Consider the following 16,656-nt stretch of genomic DNA (forward strand, 5'->3'; position numbering starts at 1 on the left):
CATCGGCCGCGGATCCCGGGTCCGGCATATCTTGCATACCAAAAGCAAGTAGCTCCGCGAACTTTGGTAACCGGTCGTCCCTAACCGAAACGTTAATCGCCTCCGGGCGGGGGGCGCCGCGCGTCCGCAGCGTGGTATAAAGGGATTCGTGGTCGGAGCCTGTGTAAAGACTGCTGTCAACCACAGTTATTGTGCTGGGGAGGTTGGAAAAGACCATATCCAGTAAACCCCCGTCGCGGTGGGTGGGCACGCCGATATTTCCTGTAAAACTCATCCCCTGGGCTTGCGCCCATGCCGTCAGTTGGTCCCCTCCGCGTGCGTCTGCGCGGCCCGGCTGGTATGCAGCAGCCGCTACGTTAAAATCGCCGCCTAGCACCGTGGGTCCATTTGGCACGGTATTGCATACCATTTCCAGCGCGGCTTCAGTGCCCGGAGCCCTATATACGTTAACAAACAATATTCCGTTAATTTCGAGCCAGAGTATGTCCCGCGTATTTTGGCCCTGCGGTAGCCGTCGTTGTGCGGCCCTTAGGGCTGCCCCCTTCTTAACGTAGGTGAGCACCCGGGGCCGGAGCCCAGTTATGGCTTCGTAAGTGTTGGCGTGCCATTCGTCCACTGGCGCAAAAACATCATAGCCCGGGTGCGTTTGTGTAGTCGTATTTAGCCCGCACCATGGCTCTTGAACGTTAACCAGGTCCACCTTTCTCTGGTGGCACAACTCCAATAGGCTCAGATGCACACCCATCCTTTTACCTACGTTGGCCCAAACTACGTCGAGGCATTCCCGCTGCATATTGCCGAGCGAGTATTTCGTCATATTAATCGACGGGTTGCTTCCAAGTCTATCCCATCAGCGGGGCAAGGTTCGGCAGCCGCTGCGTCCTCCTCCATTTCGGCTGCCCAAACGATTTCGTCGTGCACGCGTTCCTGTTCAACCTGCAGGAAGTTACGGATGTCCGCCCCTGCCGCCTCGCATGGCCGCGCTCTTTTGTTTGAAATGCTCGATCGGGAGCTCGAGGTTTGCGAATGCTGCGATAAGGTGCTTAGGACCGGGATTGCAGGTGCTGGCTCTCGGCGGGCCGTTTCGGCCCGGTCGTTAATAATCGCGGCACGGTTGGCACGTCCGATTCTGCGAATCCCCTTAAATTTACGCTGTAAAGGTCGTTCAAACTTCCCATTTACCACCAAAGGTCGGGCAGGGCAATTCTCATGTCCGGATGGGAAATGGCCGTGGCAATTAACGCATTTGGGGGCTGCCTTGCACGGCTCTTCCTCTGTCGCATATTTTGCTTCACCACATATGCCGCAACGCGCTTGCCGTACGCAGCGACGTATTTCGCAATATCCCTGGCAACCGTCGTGGTGGTGTGTAATTTTGCGTGATTTTTCAACCTTCCGCGCACGTCTCGACACTCCAAAAAGCTGAAAGGGCTTTACGGGTTGAAGGAAGGACACTATCCACGTGCCCTCAGCCGTATGTGGGTCGTAACCATGTTTGGAAATATGCCAGTTGACTGGCTGCTGGCCTGCTGCCACGGTAATCTCCTCCTGGATTACCTCATGTACGTCCTTTCTTCCGTCCAGGCAATTGAGCGTTCGGGGCACTCCAGAAACGGCGTATGTGTGCCAGGTTGTCGGGACAGTGACTTCCCGCGCGTCCAATGCGTCCATAATGGCCTTGACCGCGCTGGGGTTGAGGAGTTTTTGCCGTGTTTCCTCAGAGGCCACCGTAACACCCCAGCCCGTGGGGGTACGCTTGGCGTTTGGGATTTCACTATGTGGCACCGAGACCAACTCGGCCAATTTGGTCGTTACCGCGTATGGCTCCCTCGTCACCATCCGCAATTTGTCATTTACGCGGATCAGGATGCGGTTGGACGGCTGTTCTGTCAAACGTTTCGGGGCTTGGGAGCGGTCCCGGCCCGATTGGGAGGGAGTTGCGGAGCTGTCAGGTGCATTGCCGGGCGTCGTACGTATCGGGTACGAGCGCGTGGCCGGGGTTAAAATTCGCGTTGGGGCCGCCGCTGGTGGCGTGGCGGCTCGCTCGGCCCATGTGACCGATTTGTTAGTGGGCGTGCCTCTGCCTTTAGAGGCCGACGACGCCGTGCCCGTCCTCGTAATTAAAATGCTGCGCCTTTCGCTGGAACTGGTCGGCGAACGCGACGGGGAGCGCGAACGCTCTTTTTCAGGGAGGGTGCGACTGAGGAACCAGCCGCTGATCACGTCGTCAAGTTCAAGAACAATTCTCCTAAGCGCGGCGTCCTCCGGGGCCTGTAAACTTTCGAGCTTGGCTGCAAAGACCTCTTCGAGCCAGCTGCCGACTGTTTCCACGTTTTCCAACTCCTGCTGCAGTGTTTTGATGGCCAGGGCCGGGAGGCTGGAGTACCTTCCGCGGCCAGCCGGCTCAGGCGCGTTAGCGGTGCGCGTGTCGAGAGATACGTGTCCTGACTCGGCCTGGCCCTGCGGCAAAGCCTGCGGCGTGCTCTGCGGGCGCGCGCGGCGGTTTGAGACCTCTGGTGAGGCCATGACGACCGGCGCCCGGAGGGCGAAAATTCTTCAGCTGTTAAGCTTATTGGTGTGTTTGGGTGTGAATCGCTAACAAAGGTGGGTCTGACCCATGAATGGTGGAGGATGCTTGCTGCTTCGTAGGTACCTACCTACCTACCTATGTATACTGCGTACTTCGTATGGGAGAGCACCCTGCCCAGCCAAGCCATCGTACTTTCCAGGTCCGTATAAACCTTGTCTTTCTGCATCAAGAGCTGGAGCAGTACCTCAACAGTTTTATTCAGAGGTACATAAATTCCTACGCCGTCTGCGATTCTCCGCCAAGTTTTTACCTACAGTAGGTACTTCTGATCCTGGCTATGCATTTTGGGACGTGGGCTGCGGTTTGCTATAGTTGCGCGAGATAAGGTAATCTGAGGCTTTCATTGTATGATACCAATAACTGCGTGGTCTAGGTACTTGCGACAGGGATTTATGTGAAGATATTGGCCTATTGTACAACCCGCAACCAACGACCTTTTTGAGCACCAAAACAGCCGGGTGGAGTATCCCTGCTCTTTTGGGCTTGGTTGATGCGATAACTACCTAAAATACTCGGCAATCGGATAACTTACACGCCCGGTACTGAGTAGATCAGGCCCAAAACTTGTTGGGTTGTAATTTCGTAGTACAGAAGCTGCATATGGCGCGGGCAAGGCGGATCCTGAGGTTAGGCTGGCTTGCTCTGCCTCTGACCGGTTATTCCGACTGATGAGTTCCTTCCTAAAACACCGAAGGTGGGTACCTACCCAGGTAGGCTAGGTAGGTACTCTTGGGAACTTGGTAATTAAGGCATTACCGGTACAGGGAACTATGGGTCTACCAGTGCTACCTTCCGTCATCCGTCGACGTCGCATTCGGATGTGACTCCGACCATTTTCCCCCTCCACACCATCTCTTAACAAATATGAAGAGAATATTCGTTCATTTGATTTGAGCCAACGTAGGTAGCAAAGGTGGGTGCGTTACCTTTGCTAAATTGTTTTTTATCACTCTACATGATCCCATCGAGCAGCCAACACATACCTTACCTACCCACTCAAGTTAGCTTATCTGCTTGGAGCACTACGAGCTGGATCCCATAAGCAGCGACAAATACGACTCTGATCAAAGGTTGGAGGACCCAGATATTGGGATATGGGGCTTCACTGTACAGTGTGCGCTCGGAAGATTCAGCAAAGATCAGCACCCGCAAGCCTTTATTTCGGCGCCTTCAGGTCTTTGATTCATAGCTTAGAAGGAGAAAAGTACTATTAGTACCTTGACTACGTACCCAAGTCAGTTTCTTTCTTTCTTCGCTAGCCCCAGCTGCCATCCCACACAGCTGAGGAGATCGAGCTCGTCAGGATCTCTGATATGTTGCATTCAGTGTCCTATTTCTTTACTTGTCTACTTCAGATTAGGTGTCCTTTTCTGACGGACAGGAAAATTGTTTCCCGTAAACCCCGGCACGGCAGACAAGGTATTAGGGGCCGGTGTTCCACTGCATCCTTACCTGGCATCTGCTATTACCATCCAGACGGACACAACAATCTGCGTCTAGGCTCACTCGCTCTGCAAATCATGAAGCTCACCATGGCTGGGGCCGGATCTCGGCTCATTTCTTCCTAAAAGCACCTGGTGATGCGATAGTAGCCCATGTCCGCGTTCATTCAGGGGGCCCTACTGCACTGTACGTGGTACATGCAGTAAGCACGTTGTCCTGCTCGAAGGCCCATAATGAGCCTCCAGTCCACTCAAACACACAGGTTGGAAATCTCGGGTTTCCCGCTTGCGAGGAGTGGGTGACAAAAGTTCCCCGCATCAATTTCTTGCTCGCCACCCTAAGCGAATTGCAAGCGCCCTATCGCAGACCTCGAGGACCTTGACATCCCGGCCCTGCCCCTTCATTTCAAAGCACACCATGTTACACTCAAGATTTGCCTAACCAGTCGGGGCTATGGCACCCAGTCTAGAAGAAGGACCTGGTTCTAATGCAAGCAGCGAGCCGTCCCGACAGTTCGGTTCAGTAATCCGATTGTGGTAATGCTTATCCGCCGTTCCGTTCTAGGAAGCCGGTCTTGGGTGCGCTGGCCCGCTGGGGCGAGAGAACTACTTAGTTCTCATCTTTTGTGGCAACTTACAAAGAGGCCTATCACCGCAAGTTTCTCGTCACCATATCCTCGAGTTAGGTGGACACTCTGCAGGACGCCTCTTTGGTGAAGAAGTAACTGAGCCGCCTGCCTTACAGTACTGTAAATGCTTGGAGTGGTGCTGAAAAGCAATCTTCGAGATCAACACTTTGCTCGGGATAATACTTTCTACTTAGCTTAGTTGGGAAGTATGTACCCATTTCAGATATATCGGGCCAATCAGGCCCACCATCTTCATTGTTGCAACCAGGGAACCCTGCTTTGGTTGCAGTGCATTGCATGAACCGAGTCGACCGACCATCTCACTGCCTAGGGGGCCAAGGGGGCCTTGGGGGCTTGCTATTCGGGGGCCTAGTGACGAAAACATCCAGAAAAGAAGGGCCGACTTGTTGGCTGTGCCGTCGTAGAATGCTTCTCTCTGCCCCGGTCTGAGGTCATGTGCACCATACTTTTGATGCTTCTGTACACACCAACAGACATTACACAATGACAACCACCACACCCTTTTTTCTCAGTTTCTGCCATCAGAATCTGGACCCCGCATCAGAAGCTACGAGTGTAACTCGAAATGGACCATGAATTTACCGGACCTGGTCCCAACCTGCTGCAATGATCCAAAAATGGGGATGCCTTGCGGGCGTTAAGCTCCTAAGCGCCTCAAGCGCTCACACCTGATCCGCGCATCTGGTTCAGACGCCTTTTTTGGTGCATCATCGCATATCCATTCTGTCCCAGAATAGGTTTGTCCCAGAATAGCAGACATATCTGAGGACAAAGGGTCAGCTCATCCTAGCTCAGACCCCCCACTTTATTCTGTGATCGCAACCATAGATAGCCAGCTTGCAAGGCATGTCGACACTTTGGTCGCCTGGGCCGAATCATGCTCAGCCAAGCCTCATCGCTACCAAGTGACGACCAGCAGCCAAGACTGATCACGCATCAAACCAAGTGAGCAAGCTTTATTCTGAGTTCTGACTCTAAAGTACATACAGTCGAGTGGACTCTTTCACAACCAACAAGACCAGGCAGTCCATTTCCGTCAGAGATCAGAGGCTAGGCACCTGCAACAAGGTCTCGTCAGAATATTCAGAGCATAGACCTTCACCTAGTAATCTTGTTCTGGTGAGCTTTGTTCTGCATAATCCCAAGTTGGGCTTTCAGGTCGCGTAACAGACATATCGCCCTATCAGAATCGCTATGGGTCTCGGCGGCATGAGAGGCTTCGGTGTCGAATCCGGTTATCTTGATGGAGATGGTGAGTTTGATAATGGTTATTGTCTCTCGAGTACCCAATGTGCCGCGGAGCCGGTAATCTGAAGAGGCCCAAGGTTGAGGCTATCGAGCGTCTTGATGGCTTACAATAGAAGCCAAAACAAAGATAGGATAGAAGCGCGGACGACCTTGTAGTTCGACCAAGTGTCTTTGTCCAGACAAGTTCTTAGTCTAGGTAACGTTGACTTAACTATGCTAGTGCTTTAGACGGACTTATAAAGAAATTCAAAGACACGCAGCTAGTTCAGCCAGTACTTAAAAATACTCAAAAATTGTTGCCGCAAAGTTGTAAAAGAATTCAACAAGAATTCCAGGCCAGCTTTCACAGTTTGCTTGGTTGCCAATTTGCCATCTCCTTGCCAGATCAGTGGTGTTCTGTAGGTTCTCTCCCAAGCCTGTGCAAAGGTTTTGGGAAAAGGTGGGAATTACAAGATTCTGAGAGGGGGGCGAAAGAAAAAATGGGTGGGTAGCACAAGTACCCGGGCCTTTGGAACCGAGGAAAATCAAAAATGGATTTTTGTGCCACCCTCCTTCATCTCTAGCCCTCATGCCTCCTCCTGCCCCGAATTGCTACTATGTATTCCCGCTCCAAAAAGGCGAAACTGAGACAAAAAAATGCCCGAGCTTACAAAACCTAGGACTAGAATAGTCTAGTGTGGTGATTTGAAAAAAAAAAATCTCCTGACGCGTTTCTGGAATCTGAATGTGGGAGCCAATGGGGCCACACGCCCCCCTTTCTTCATCTATAGAGTACAATGAAATGAACAGACCATGTCTTGTCTTGGGTCGGCAGCCTTCTCTTTTACGTAAACAAAAGTGCATACAAGGGCTAGCGGTGCTTTGTCGATGTCTCTGACATTACGCCATGGATACGTTTGTGGACTTGACGTCCCCAATCGTACTGTAACTGACTGTTGAAGTGTTGATCCTTTTTTTTCAAAATTCATCAGTAAAGAAGCCAAGGATGATCATGGAGTGGAAGTCTTTTTCATCTTCGCTGCAGGGGTTTCAGGGGCCACTTGATTATTTGCGTCATGATCTGGGTGATCCATCAAACAGACCCTCGGCTGGGTAGGTTTTTGGGATCCTTTTTTGGATTTTGGATCGTCCTTTTTTTTCAAAATCATCCTTGTTGGCAAGACCATTAACCAACACAGATACCACCTGGCAGACGAGCAGCTGATAGGTCTGGTCTAGACCCACGCAAAGGTCCTGGCCAGGAGGTAAGAGGGGGGAAAAGATGGAAAAAAAAGACGCGTCTTGTCCCGTCCCTTCCGAAATGTGACTTGCGGCACTTGACGAGCCCTGGTCTGTCGCAGTTGCCACGGGCTGCATCCTCCTTTCGCGGCCACCTCTTGTCTGTGCTCATCACACTCAGGTTCAAGCCGTGGTCCGTGGACGTATTTTGTCTTTCCATGTTTTGCTCCGTGTCGGGGTTAGAGTCACAGGCTGGAATCGCTATATTTCTGCTTGAAACTCTGTCCAGCGATATCTGACTGATCTTTGGCGACTGCGATCAGGATGGAAAAGGCCAGGGACGTGCCATCGCAGGGATTGGGTGTCGACTCTTTTTTTTTTTTTTTTTTTTTTTTTTTTTTTTCATGTACCTCTTCTTTCTGCTGGTTCCTATTTGCTGGGGTGGTATTCCAAGCATGTAGAAGTGGTACGACTTTGACGTGGTTGTAATGTTCGCCCAGGTGGGCCCACACAACCACATTTTTCCCATCCTCCCACCCGAAATGCTTGCAAGTTGGAGGATTACCCATTCGAGCCATCTTGTTGTACTTGATACCAACACACCTGTGCATATCAAATAGTTTACATTGTTAGCTGGGTCGATATGTGAAGTCAAACGTGCGTGGTTATTTATTTGCTTCTGCTGTATATGACCAGCATGCGGCTGAATTGATCAGCTCAACGCTCCACCTTCAGTCCTGTGGCTTGATTTCGCTCGGGATCAAGCTGTGATGAGATCAGTACACTTTTGATACTAACGACTAGACTAGGGTCCAAGTACCCTAGCAAGCCTAGCCATACGGTGTTCGTACTTCGTATGGGGTTTCGGGCGGGGGGTCCACATTTTCCGAGGTTATACCGGTAATGTCCAGGGGCATAATACGCAAGCACTATGTAATACACATTTCCTTTCCCAACCACGAATGACATCTCATCGCCAGTCCCATGGCCACTTCCGCCCCCACATGTACTGCAACACAAGAGAGTCCCAAAAATACCCGGTCGGATACCGGAACGTCACAACAACAAACAGCAAAAAAAATAATTGGGGACTTTCTTTTCTTATTTGTTCTTCAACGTGCCAATTATGTGTGCAGACTACTTTGCAGTTCTTGTATTCCTTGTACTTCAGATACCCTGGTTCAAATCCAGGATCGATCTCCAGGCCAAAGACCTGGGTATAGGCGGTCAAATGCTCCCGCTGGACTCATGGATATTATTGCAAAACTGGAAACCGGTGAGTACAATTCTAGACCAGAGATAAGAAGATACAAGAGGACAAAAGAAATACAAAAACAAAAGCACGAAAGCGGCGAGCTCATGTATGATTACCTTGAGCAACAAATTCGTACACGCCCTTGCATGTCTTTGACGGCGAGTTTCTCTTTTTTTTCCCATCAGACCAAAAACGAAGATTATTCATAGATCTAGGTAGTCGTCGAATAATTAGACGCTGCTCAGAAAAAAGGGTATTGCCACGGGGTGCTTCAACCGCCTTTTTTATGCAACTAGCTTGCAGCAAGCAGGTTGTAGTTGAAAAATTCGAATGTACTTAATTTCCAGTCTTTGATTTGTACAACTCTCCATCATCCTGCAGTTGGTGAGCCGGTGGGAGGGATGTGGAGGCGGGAGTCGATACCACCAGATCCGTCGGCAAATTAGCAGGGCAGATCAAGCAAAAAGCAAAAAGCAAAAAAGAAAGAGAGAAGAAGAAAAGAAGGCGCAAGCGAATAGCTGAGAAAAGAATGTGGGCGTGGGGGGAAAGGAGACAAGGGGGGGTAGAGGGGTAAGGGTAGTAAAAAGAACCCTCGAAATCGACTTATCCCAACCTGGCGAGCCTGGGCGCCCCCCGGAAGACGCCCCCAAATACCCCCGGTAGCCAATCGTATAACACATACTGAGACGGACACAACATTGGGGGAAATATGTGATCATCAGAACAGGTAAAAAAAAAGAAAAGAAAAAAAAGAATCCCTCCCATGAAGAGAAACAAAAAATGACCCAGAACAGAAATGAAATGCATCAAAAGTGATTGCGAACACGTGGAATACATGATTAAAGCGCAGCGGAGTGGCCACAGAAATTACAGAACATAGAGAATCAGAAGTATGCTGCGAAGGGGGGAAAGGGGGGAAAGAAGCCACTAACGTCTACACTTTCCCGTGTTCCCAGTTTCTTGCCTCGGCAGGAGGCGAGCGAGGAAGAGGAGAGAGAGAGGGAAAAAAAAGTAATATGTCTCGGACGCACTCTGGGGAGCCTCCTCAAATCCCCCGAAAAGATGCTCAGCCTAAAGGAGAGAAGATTGGCGCCCCCCAGCTCTGTATGGGAATGTTGAGTGACGACTGGGTTCGCGAAAAGGGCCCCCCTGGAAAGACAAAAAACAAGGAAAAAAAAGACTTCGCCTGCACGGGGAGCCGGGGTGGCTGGATCCTGGGACTGGACGAGGATCATTGAAGTGGAATGTAGACACTGCACACAAGCATCGGTCTGCGTCAGAAGAGGTTTTTGCCATTTCAAGTCAGTCCGCGGCTGAATGTCTGCCCTAACAGTTTTGATTTGATCATGTGTGATACGACAGATTCCATACACGAGGCCAGAAGCCAGATCTATGCAGTATATGATTTTCTGAACTGTTCAAAGCATACAAGTAGATTTGCACTAGAAAATACAAGATATGAAGACAAACTGGGAAAAAAAGAAACAAAAGCCAGTGCAAAGCCTCCGAATGTTCAAACTGGAGGTCGCGGCAGACATGACAAGCAAGATTATCACCCATAGTGTAATGCCAATATGACTCCTGAAAACTCCCAAATGGAACCAAGCAATATCCCATGATTCCCATCTCGTTTGCTGCCATGCCTTGGTAGAGAACCAATCCTTATGTGTGCTCACAACCACCTTGTTTCAACAACGCAGTCTATGCTTGCCAATCCGCTGATCCGCTGATTATAATTTGCAAAGGTGCTCCGACTTCTTGGTGCCCCGTCCCCTGTTCTTCTGCTGAGCCTCAAGGGATCGAAGGTATGCTAGCGCGCCTGGGTGATATTTTGTCCTCGAGGCCGACGTTTTATGCCCCTTGATATCAGTGTGGTTCTTGACATGCATGATGAAGTTGTCCAAGCGGGTTTTCACTCTGTGGACCTTTTCCGCAGGCATGAGGTCGAGGCACATCTCGCAGGTGAAGGTTTGGGCGTCGTCATCATGGATTCTGTGGCACATGGGTAAGCGTCTGTCTTTGTGTGTAAATTTATGAATTTCGCGTCCGGGCGGTTGATTACTCACTTCTCGTGGCGCTTCAGATGCTCTGGCCGGGCATAGGTGCGCCCACAGCCTGAGAACGTGCAGGGAAATCTACTTTTGGGAAAGGCAGTGACTTCGACTTCGAGCCCGTGGGCTGTAGCCACACGCCTTGTCGTCCCACCCCGGGTGCTGTTGGGCGAGACTCTCCTCCTCTGCCGTCTGTGAACCAAAGCCCTAGGCGAAGGTGTCGGTGTCGGGGACACTGAGGCATGTGCAGCCATAGAGACTGGAGAAGGACAGGGGCTATCGAAGAATGCAGGAGTAGCGGCGCCGTCGCAAGACCATATGGACATGGCTGATGGCGACTCTGTACCCCTAGCGTGATAGCCGTGGTTTGCCGCTATAAAAGGAGCAGATGTTGAGAACTCGGGCAGGCTGTGGTGGAGAGGAAAATACCCCGGGGCTGGACAGTTGTCTCTGTATTGTGGGCCGTTGTAGCTTCCTCCATTGCTCTGGGAAGGGATTTGTGCGTAGTCGTGAGTGACATGTAGGTAGCCCTGAGTAATGGGCGGGGGCACATGAACATAGTCCTCAGCGTAGAGGGGAGCCTGTGGTGACATATTCAAGTGGATTCCTGAGATGCCATATTGAATAGAGGACATGGGTCGTGATGGCGGTGATATACACGAGTCAGATGTGGCCGAAGTACGGGTTGATGCTGGACTCCCTGAAAAGTCTGAGGACGCGACACTGGAGTAGCTGCTGTTCATATCGCTTCCCGGTTCGTACTTTACACTGGAGTAGTAATGATCCATGTTTACGATGGTATGACTGGCTTCCGCTGAGAGGAACAGAGTAGAAGACAGTGGTTTTTGTTAAAAGCCAGATATGAGAATAACGTGCTTGTTCTCGGGAGCCAATTATGATGATGATTATGGGGAGAATGAGGGGAGTTGGAATCCTGACGATGGGAGGGAAGACCTGAATAGTTATACTCGAGATAGATGTCAGAGGTAACAGCGGGGTGAAAGACAGGAAAGGACATGGGAAAGACTGCAGTAGGGGTAGAGGGGTGTGCTTAAGCAGTTGAAAGACACCCCGGAACAAGGAAATAATGAAAATGAGTACGGAAGAGGCATACCCTGGTGTGCAATACGGACGAGGGGCTATATGGGAAAATCAGTAGAGCCTCGAGCTGGAATGCTACGGCCCACGCGCATCGGACTGCAGCCACCTGCCACGGAGATAAGAAATATTCTAGTACCTGTTCGGGGCATGCTGGCCGATCTCCTTGACACCATAACCACCACCATCAACTAGCACTGACCTGCCCTTAGGTCTGTCTGAAGCCCTTTGTATTGGTTGCATTGATGTAATGTTTAAGGACTTGGGCCTGGCTAGACGCGTCAAGAGAGACCGACGACGGGAGATGTGGTGAGGAGAGGTCTGGACAAACGATAGAGTAGAAACAGACAGGAACAGGGAGAGCATAAAGCGGAGATAAGGGCAGAGTAGACACAGCCGAGTGGGGGATAGCTTGTTCCTGGGTTAAGCTCTGGTTTTGCAAGGGGTGTTTCCAGGTACCTTAGGTTATTATGGGTGGGTGCAAGATCTCTCTGTGGATGCACCAGGTACCCTGCCAGTTCTGTATTGCCGTGCTAATACTATCCTGTAGGTAGGTAAGGTGCCTTACTTAAAGCACCTGTAGCTCTCAAGGCTGACTGGACTTTGGTCTGTGGGTCCAGATAACCAAGATCGCAATATCTATTTTGTCGACGAGTTGAGGAAGGGGTAAGATGCAGGGGTAAGATGGGCTGTGAATGAATGTACTGTATTGCTCGGCGTTGGCGGTGCACAGCCGACTACCGCATTTGGCAAATACTGCAGTGCAACGTTGTTGGCAACCGCAACGCATCAAAAAAGCTACCACAACAACGGTACCTACCTAGCAAGCTGGGTATGTAGAAGTCAAGACGTGGATGCCGGGTTAGAATACAGTATGTGGGCTGCTCGCCTCTGTCTATCTTTTTCTCACTTACCTACTTACCTAGGTACCTACGTGGAGTAGTTTCTCTAGTTGATCCAACGTTGAACTAGTCTAGATAAGGCGCTAACACACAAGCGCGCCTCGAGTGCCGATTCCCGTTAAGGTTAAAGTATAGAGCAGCTTGACCGGATGAACGCATAAATGAGGGATGTAGCCAACTACGGGCCGGCTGCTCATCGGAAGTACTTCTATGTAGATCAATCAGCCAGTGCCAACGTCAGTGCGATTGTCCTTTATATCTCCATAAACATCCCGAACTGGCACTAATTGAAACCTGGAATGAACACCCAAGCATTGGTCTGGAATGGCAATGGGCAATGATTGCCACAGTTCTGGCACACAATTGAGCGCCCCGGACTCTGGCAGACGGCTGGCAATGAGACATTGCCCCGGGAGCTCTGTGCTGACATCGACTGAGGACGTAGCTGAAATCTCTTACAACTTGGAGGGCAGGAGGGAGCATTCTGCGCGTAGACTGGCGTCCGCCTTCTCGACCTAGTCCGGTGGCTTGCTCGCTATTATTGTATGCGCCCTAGCTGTCGCGGTGCTTTTTCATAAACGTAGCAGACTGGATGAGCACGGACGATTCTGACAATAAAGTGACAGGCGCAGGATGAGGATCAGAAGGACTGCCAACGCTCGTTGGCGACGGCATCAAGTAGAGTACGAAGTAGCAGGTGCGGACAAGCTACGCTCTGGAGAAAACGCGCGAATATGGTTTAGCTAGGTGGTAAATACCGGTAGGTACCTAGGTCAAAAGGTAAAAAAGTAGTGCAAACGAGGCTAGCTTGTGGTCGAAACAACGTTGTGCGGAAACGCCGCTCCTCGTGATCGTCGGAGCGTTTATTCCTTTCCTGCTTTTGGCCCGGTGAACTAAACGTGGTTGCGGGAACCAAAAGCGTAGCGTGGTCTGTCAACGGTCTTCGTCTGTCTTCTTTGACGGCATTGGTAATCAGGATTCAGTGTTGATGGTGTTGTTTTGCCGCTTTTTTTCTCGCAGAAAAGACCTAAAGAGTATTAGTTTGGTCTGGTAGGGCATTTCACCCGATCGACCGTGGCTGGCTGCCAAGCGGAGCCGTCAGACCGGTGAAAAAAACGTCAGAGAAGAAATGGCATGAGCCACCAAAGGTTAGTTGGTTTTGGCGCGCGACAAACAACGATCGCAGGGCGACGCGGATATTTGGTGTTGGTTGGGGCCGCCCCACTCATCACGAGGCCGCTGCTAGCCAACGCAGGTCGGGGAAGGTAGTGGATGTACCGGTAAACTGATTTCAGTCGATGACATACAGCCTCAACGCTGCTCTGTTGGCCAAAGTCAGGTGGGTAGGTATCTACTTTAGAAGGTACAGTGACCCAAATAAATATTTGATATTGGCAAGTACTGAATGACGTGACGATATCTAGTGCAAATCATCCCATCTCGGCCGCGCTGAAAGAAATGCAAAGCAATTGATGACAGACAGGCCCCCAACGCAAATGGGAACGGCAGGTCCGATGCGCCACAATCGAGCGGTGGAGTCTCTCGCTGCCGTTCCTTCCATGAACATCAGCTGGAGATCGGGGGCGGTTTGGCGTTGTTGGCCCCTTGGGCGCCCTGTGCACCTTGCAGCCCATATTAGCCCGACAAGGGTCCCTAAAATCAGGGCTTAGCGGGTCGGCTCAAGGCTGACCTGGGCCACAGTGGGGAGCAACCATACTGTACCATGCTGCAATTACTGTAGCAGTTCGTACAGTAAAGCAAAGGCAGTTGAGGCTTGGCTAAAATTCAAGCACCGTGGGATCCGTCCTGACAAACTTCACCTTGCCCGACCGCTTACACCCGGTCGTCTTGCTTTTCATCGCTGCAACCAACAGCTAATATCAAGGCTCTGCGCCTATATCGCGAGGCAACCTAAGCCTTTACGATGTACATTTGATGTATCATGCCTTAACGGCTTCATTTCAAAGTGCAGCTTCGCCCTTCTCGCATTTACCCCAAACAGTCGGGCAAGAAATCCATTAGATCGCCGCGTTTGGTTGGGTGGGCAGGAAACAGAACTGTCCAGCATCAGGAACCTAGTTGGTCTTGATCAAGTTTCACGCCTAAAACACATTTTGATTAGTTCCAACTTGGCATCAACTCCATCACACATCTGACCTGGCCTGACGTGGTGCGGGGGAAGAGGTCTCTTACCATCGAAAGAACTCTGGCAGGCAAAGTTAGCAAGCGACCTCGTGATACTAACGATTGCGAACACTCTCCTTCTATTTATTTCCCGCCCGAGGCAGAACAACGACAACTAGCATACTCACTACGTGCTTTGTTTATACTTGCTGAAAGTGCATCTACTCATCACTCATAGCTATACAGAAAGGTCCTGATACCCAAATGAATGTGGCGATTGCGCCAAGTAGTACTAGCAGAGTGCCACTTACAGACAACCCCAGCCTTCGGCATGTAACACCCCTTGGCATGCGATGCCTTCATTGCCAAGCTGCTTTGCTTGCACTTATTCTCCTTCGGCGAACTCCTGGGATAGGTCGGCGATCACGGATCATCGCACGTCCTCACTCTCAGTCCAATCACTTGCGGCGATAGACCTAGGTGTTCGGTTTGCGTGGTACAGAGCTCACAGATCCTCCACCGAGTGACACAGCTGTGCGTGCCTGCCTCTCAGAAGGCAGGAACTCAACTAACAAGATCACCTGATACTGCTGTATATCATGATGGATAATTGGCATTCGACCTAGAGTTCCATAGTCTGTTGGGCTTATAAGAGTTACGGATTTAAAAGGTCGGACCACGTTGTTCCTGCCATCCGTTTGCATCAGGCACTCAGTATTCAGCCAGGCAGATAGAAAAACAGATAGCTCACATAATTAGTGGATCCTGTTCTACCCATCAGATCGTGCTATTCCAGACGAGGCATAGTAAAGGGTGAAGGGTGTCATTTCGGAACCGAAAGGTTGGCAGCTGTAGTCACTAGCTCGGGTATTTTCTGTCTAGACTAGAGCTGCAAATTCTTTCTAGGATCATGCTGTCGAAGAAAGAAAGCCATGATCCATGCCCACTGCTAGCATACAACCAGCATCGAACGTCCAGATACTTTTTCGTGGTGTGTGACACCGGCAGCATCGGTACTTGACCACAGGACTCGTTGCCTACCGTACAGTAATATACTCACCAAGCTTACCGAAGTTCTACCTTGGCTTTGGCAAGACACCTCGATATTTTTAGCGTTCGTCGTCGAAATAGCCCGTAAGCTCGAACAAAGCATATCATCAGACACCTTATTCTACGTCCCCGTTCCTGGTGTGAGGGAGTCGTCAGGCCGCTGAAACCTTCCTCATTTGGTAACGCCTGGAGCTAAATAGACAAGCACTAGAACTAGTCTAGCAAGCAATGGCACTTTAAATCCCACGCCTCCCTTGATCAATCATATCAAAATAGGTACAGTTTCCTACCCTCTAGACTAGTCTGCCATGCCGGAGTTGCCGACGTCAAATCTTGGAGTCTAAATCATCGGTCCCGTCTTTGGACTTGCGTATTGTGCCGTATTTCGTTTTCCAACCAGTCGTCCTATCGGACAGCCTACTTGCAATATCGAACCATCTCAGCCTCTACAGTTCAATTTACCAAACCAGCCTTTCGACTTTTTCTTTTCCTCTTCTCGAACTTCTAGTTTTCCTCTCATTTGCATGCACACTCCCCTCTGTTCCAACCAGAACAACCATGGGCGGTGGTTGCTCGAAATAGTGCCAATGTTACCCATGTCATTTTCGGAATAACTGCGCATATTAGCAAGTCTACAGCTCATTTCCTCCAGCTAGCTGAGTCTGGCCTCAAAAGAAGGCCATCGAGAGAAAGAGAGGAAACAAAGACCTTGTGCAGCCTACATCAGCTACGTACTACAACCAACAGGGGGAAGGGGAGAGACCTCATTACCCAAGTGGACATGCCCAAATCAGGACCTTCTACGAAAGTACGTGGAACGTCAAGGATCGGACCAGACGGCTTTCTACCCTGGTTCCCCATCAGAGTTGTTGGTTTTCGTCCAATGTCTTTTTTGTGCGCATCAACAAACCACTCCGCTCCTCCTTGTTCGGTAGTGCATCCCCGCAAGCATTTCCTGGAGCAGTCAAGTCACACATATTAATGTTGGTCCTGGTCAGGCGAGTAAACAGTACCCTACTATACCATCT

The 16,656-nt window shown here is 50.6% G+C and overlaps 3 protein-coding genes across 3 annotated transcripts; 1 reads left to right on the top strand and 2 right to left on the bottom strand.

Annotated features, from left to right (window-relative positions):
- Window positions 1-1,096: 1,096 nt before the first annotated feature.
- On the bottom strand, window positions 1,097-3,190 carry MGG_16114 (uncharacterized protein; the record flags this gene model as incomplete). Its single annotated transcript, XM_003709116.1, has 3 exons — window positions 1,097-1,129; window positions 1,324-2,554; window positions 3,123-3,190. 3 exons carry the CDS (start codon window positions 3,188-3,190, stop codon window positions 1,097-1,099), a joined length of 1,332 nt encoding a protein of 443 aa, XP_003709164.1.
- Window positions 3,191-8,954: 5,764 nt separating this feature from the next.
- On the top strand, window positions 8,955-9,667 carry MGG_16115 (uncharacterized protein). Its single transcript, XM_003709117.1, has one exon. It carries the CDS (start codon window positions 9,420-9,422, stop codon window positions 9,639-9,641), a length of 222 nt encoding a protein of 73 aa, XP_003709165.1. The 5' UTR covers window positions 8,955-9,419; the 3' UTR covers window positions 9,642-9,667.
- Window positions 9,668-9,787: 120 nt separating this feature from the next.
- On the bottom strand, window positions 9,788-13,885 carry MGG_11925 (uncharacterized protein). The gene is made up of 3 exons (XM_003709118.1): window positions 12,914-13,885; window positions 10,470-12,662; window positions 9,788-10,395 (listed from the first exon to the last, which is right to left on the bottom strand). The coding sequence occupies exons 2-3, from the start codon at window positions 11,240-11,242 to the stop codon at window positions 10,134-10,136; spliced, it is 1,035 nt and encodes a 344-aa protein (XP_003709166.1). The 5' UTR covers window positions 11,243-12,662; window positions 12,914-13,885; the 3' UTR covers window positions 9,788-10,133.
- Between the last annotated feature and the right edge of the window lie 2,771 nt (window positions 13,886-16,656).

Source organism: Pyricularia oryzae, chromosome 1, assembly GCF_000002495.2.
Source record: "Pyricularia oryzae 70-15 chromosome 1, whole genome shotgun sequence".
Taxonomy (NCBI): domain Eukaryota; kingdom Fungi; phylum Ascomycota; class Sordariomycetes; order Magnaporthales; family Pyriculariaceae; genus Pyricularia; species Pyricularia oryzae.